Source organism: Chiloscyllium punctatum, chromosome 37 (assembly GCF_047496795.1).
Source record: "Chiloscyllium punctatum isolate Juve2018m chromosome 37, sChiPun1.3, whole genome shotgun sequence".
Taxonomy (NCBI): Eukaryota; Metazoa; Chordata; class Chondrichthyes; order Orectolobiformes; family Hemiscylliidae; genus Chiloscyllium; species Chiloscyllium punctatum.
Genome location: NC_092775.1, coordinates 37323349 through 37328407, shown reverse-complemented (window position 1 = coordinate 37328407; position 5059 = coordinate 37323349). Strand labels below are relative to the sequence as shown.

The window sequence follows — 5059 nt, the reverse complement described above, 5'->3', positions numbered from 1 at the left end:
CACTCATCTAGTTCTTTTTCGACTCATTGATGATTGTGCTGCGAAACCTTGGAATTCCTTTTAAACTGCTCCGCCTTTTGACATCTCGTTTTTCCTCTAGGACACTCCTTAAAACCTGCTTCTTTGGAAAGGTATTTGGCGACCTGCCTAAAAGGAATTATGTTGCTAGGTGTCTAATTTTGTTTTTTAATTCTCCTGGGTAACGCTTTATGGCGTTTTGTAACCTTAAAAACGCGAAATATATTTGTTGGTCTGCCTTTTTAGCTGATATTAATTCACTATGTTACTATAGAAGACTCGTTGGATAAATACAGCGTCGCAGTTGAGAATAAGAGTTGTGAACTTGCCATTCACAAATTGTATATGACCAGAGCCAGATTTACATTGGCTGATTTTGGAATCATTGCTTCATGAGGGCGTGGTTTGGTCTTCGGATGTCGAAGCCAATCAATATTCGCGTTCAATGGCTGGTCTTATCGAATGCACACCAGAATTGATTTCGGGAGCTTAGCTATGTCCGATTGTTCCTGTGGACACTACCTGAGTTTGGATTTAATGGGGCAATTGAGCAAAACCTGCAAGTATCAAAGTCGTGGGATTTTTTTTTAAGATCCAGTCGTGCAACAGTGTATTCTGATCACAATGTCGGAAGCGAGCGCTTTGTTTGGCGTGTTGTCAATATCAGACTCCAGACAACTGAACAAAACTGCCTTCTGTGAAATCCACAAGGACTTTCAGAATACGTTTCTCCCAGTAATTTACGTCACTGTGTTCGCGGTGGGTTTCTCCGCGAATTGTTTGGTGCTGGTCTCTTTGTCCTTGAAATTGAGAAAATGGACCAGCTTGGACATGTTCTTGTTTAACCTGGGCCTGGCTGACCTCCTGTATGTCATCACTTTGCCCTTCCTGGTGGTGTACTACGCCATGGAACGCCGCTGGACGTTCGGGAAAGCGTTTTGCAAAATGACGAGGCTCCTCTTCCACCTGAACCTGTACGGCAGCATCGGATTCCTCACTTGTATCAGTGTGCAGCGATACCTGGGCATAGTGCACCCCATGAAGGTGCTGGGCAGGTGGAACCGCCGCCGCTCGCTGCTCATCAGCCTCTTGGTCTGGGGGCTGGTTCTAGCCCAAACCTCGGCCGATCTCCGTTTCACCAAGACCAACCTCAATGGCACCAAATGCCATGACACCACCGTAAACGAGGAACTCACAGACTACCTGTTGTACGTGCAGGTTATTACTGTCACTGGATTCGCCATCCCTCTCCTCACTATTATAGCATCTTACTGTCAGATCGCTGTAGTTCTCAGCAGGAAAAACGATCTGAATAGTACTTTGAAGGAACGATCCAGGAACCTCGCGATCGTTGTAATGGTTGTATTTTCCATTTGCTTTACACCTTATCATGTTTTGCGGTATCTTAACTTAAATTTCAGACATTTTCAATTGAAAGGTCTGTGCGCACGGAATACCAACACCGTTTACTTGCTTTACCAGATTGCTCGAGGTATGGCCAGTTTAAACAGCTGCATTGACCCGTTGGTTTACCTTGTAGCCAGAGGTGACATGCTAACTAAAGTGAAAACATTCAAGAACAGACTACATCTGCCACTCACTTCGTCTAAATCAAATAATTGTAAAATTCCTCAAATGATTTTAAACACAGACGAAATGGTCATTCGTAAGGAGACAGCTGTGTAAACTAATTGACAATTGGTATGTTTACCCAACATTTCTGTTGAATCCAAAGGTCATGTTGATACAAAGCAATTTGGTTTCATATTTGGAGCAACAGACAGGATAGTTCCTTCAGTTACTGACGGCCACAGAACTTCCACGAAATGTTGCATTGAACCTCATAATGAGCGCAGAGCCGAATGAGCACTCTGCCTTTACATAAGATCTGAGACTTCTGTGAACAGGACATTGTGTGAATCATTCTGCAGCATTTGTTAATAAACAGCATAGAAACTGAGGCAGAGCTGCAGTTAGATTTGTATAAGGTCAGATCAAATACAAAAAGTTAGAGAAAAAAGATGGAATTTAAAAAGACTTGAAGGAAGGATCCTTTTCTAAGTGTCAATAAATGAGACGCTATTCTTGTAAAAGGTAATTTTCAGTGCCAGAGAGTATGTTTGGCAGTATGACTTACAGCACAGTTAAAAGCACGCTTACGATTGATTGAATAATGTAATAATGTTAACCATTCTGTAGTGAGTTTTTTTTTGGAGGGTTTATCTTAGAATCTTCCGGTCAATTTTAAACATTGTTGTCAAAACCACCAGGCTAGAAAGTCACCAGATTAATAGAAATATACAAAGGAGTGAAAATGTCTGGAACTGACCTCCACACACAGACAGGTCAATTCAAACCTAGACATTGAAACTCATTACCTGGAATATATAGACTGAAACCTTCACATGCCTTTGGAGACAAGGCCATTTGACTACAGGTATTGCTGGAAAAATTGAAAAATAACACACCTTTTTTTAAAAACTCAAACTCTGTCTTATCAAAACCAGGAGGGTAAGAGAGGAACTTACTTACCCTTTCAGACTTGTTCATATCAAAGTTTCTTAAGAATTTACTCTCTGATTTCTTGGTGACTATCTTACACAGATAACCATTAGTTTTATACTTCCCTCTACAAGAAAATCGTTCATCACCTTAAAGCTATCAATTGTTGACCTGTCAATCCTTTCAAAAGACAAAAAGATCCAGCCTATTCATACTTTCTAATGGATAAGGTTAAATTTCTAGTTTGAATACCATCTTTGTTGCATACTTGCCTCTGTAGCTCGCTTTTATTTAATACAACAACCTGAGCTATACACAATATAGTCCAACTGAGGTTCATTACCATTTAAACATAAATTTTCTACTTACAAATTATATTCTTCAATAAATGGGCATGAAGACTGTGATTGCTTTTGTACCACTTTACTAGCATATTAGTGATTATGCATTTCAGATTCCTTTGATCAGCCCATTTAGATTCCCTTTCCAAGTAATACATGGCCTTTTTATTTTGCTTAGCGAAATGTAATATTGCAGACTTACCTGGATCAGTACACTTCTCATTCTCCTTCCTCCTTCTTCCAACTTTTCCAGTCATTCTTTCAGCCACTGTCACCTTGACTTTGAAACTCTTCCCTAAATTTCCTTCTCTTCATCTCTTCTTTCTCCATTTTCAACAGGAAACTGAAGATATTTGTTTTCAAATGTTCCTTTTCCTAACGCCACGTATCATGTTTTCTCTTCCATTTGACAGTTCTTTCATTTTCGGATCTGTAAGATACTATGGGCTGTTTCTGATTTGGAAGCATGACATACTTATACATTGTTGTGATAGTGTACACTAAAGTGTTTGCCTCACTGGCATAACTTCTATAATGATGTACACTACTGTTGTACATTAACACATGGGGAACAATGTAATATGAAAATTTATGTATTCTTAGAGTACTTAGCTCTGATGAAATTAGTTTTCTAATATCATTACACTGTACAATTTATCCCTGTTAACTCTTTATTAGAGCTGAAGTTGAACAAACAACCCTATACATTTTCAGTGAGACTTTAGGACCAAAGTTTCTATCGGTGTTTACAAAATAACAACCTGCATTGATATAGTGCTAGGTTAGGTTTCAACAGCATAATGAGGGAAATCCATTCACATTGTTCACACTGATATGGAAAAAATAAACTCTCATCAATATTTCATCATATCAGGTCCATCTCTATAGCCACAAGTTCTAAAGTTATTTTTTTCTATTTTTCCCTAGTTACTCACTCTCTTAATAGTGGGTAAGTAAGCTGATGACATTTTCTTTCCATGTAGTGATTTTTAAAATGGAAAATACACACTAGCACAATTGGATACAGCTCTCTTTTAATTGAAAGAACATCTTTTTGAATAAGCCAATTGCAGACACCAGTCCACGAAAGAAAGATCTGTACCAAAACCCTACATCTTTGGTGTCACTATACTGTGGTATGAGCCCACCAGAATTCTTTTGTTTGTAAGTTCTTTTTTTAAATGGTCATTTTTTTTCTGAGGCATTTATCTAATATATCTTATTATTCATTTTTATGTCAATATTCCATATTATTATCCCGCCATAAAACAAATTAACAGAAATTCACTTGCTAATGACATTGTATGTACTAAACTGAAATAGTTCCAATGCATTGTCAAAGTTGCATTTATGACACAAGTTTAAACATAACCACAGAAACCCAACACTTAGAACAATTTTTGCTACAAATGGATAAACTAAGTTTAGGAATTTTTTTATCATAGCTTTATAATTATTTGATTAATCGTGAATGTTGTATTAAAGCTCAGATTCTGCTGAGGTATTGAGGTATTATCATAATGATAGTGTAAATTACATCTTTTTCGTTCAAGTGTTGTGAGCTTGAGGATGGTAAGCTGCCTTTTTGTATGGTTACAATACTGGTGGGGTGGGGGGGAAGGGGGGGGGGGAGGTGTGGTTGGTGGGATGGGGGAGGGAATGGTGGATACACACACAGTGCCATGAGTGAATGAGTTTGAAGGTGCTGACCTAATGATAGCAAAAGAATCGTGATATTATTCTAAATCAGGATGGTGTGTTGCTTGGAATGAAATTTTATGGGTATTGATCTCTCCATGCATCTGATGTCCTGCCTACTAAAAAAATATAATGCTGTATTTACAAGGAACATTATGATTGGATGGAAACATCTGCAGTATCATACTTTTAGAGGACAGTTAAACAGCCCATTTTCTGGATGCAATAAAGCTCCTGAAGTTATGAAAATAGACAGTCAAATTTGCATTCTCTATGTTTCTTTGAAACTCTTCTCATCAAAGCATGGGTTGAAAATCTGTTGGAAAGCCTCATCAATATTCATGGTGGGTTCAGAAAGATTTCAGAATTCAGCTTACTGTCTCCAAAAAAAAGCTTACAGCAAGTGACGACCAATCCTGGAAGGTGCTTAGTGTTTGTATGTTCAAAGTGACTTTGACTGCAGATTAACATTTGGGACAATCCATAATAATTCTTTTCTC

General features: G+C 38.2%; 1 protein-coding gene across 1 annotated transcript; it reads left to right on the top strand.

Moving 5' to 3' along the window:
- Positions 1 to 230: 230 nt before the first annotated feature.
- On the top strand, positions 231 to 4443 carry LOC140463002 (P2Y purinoceptor 1-like). Its single transcript, XM_072556592.1, has one exon. The coding sequence runs from the start codon at positions 643 to 645 to the stop codon at positions 1702 to 1704; it is 1062 nt and encodes a 353-aa protein (XP_072412693.1). The 5' UTR covers positions 231 to 642; the 3' UTR covers positions 1705 to 4443.
- The last annotated feature ends 616 nt before the right edge of the window (positions 4444 to 5059 follow it).

What these genes read in the sequence shown, in the direction of transcription:
- LOC140463002 (XM_072556592.1), top strand. Translation starts at nt 643, where the DNA reads ATGTCGGAAGCGAGCGCTTTGTTTGGCGTGTTGTCAATATCAGACTCC.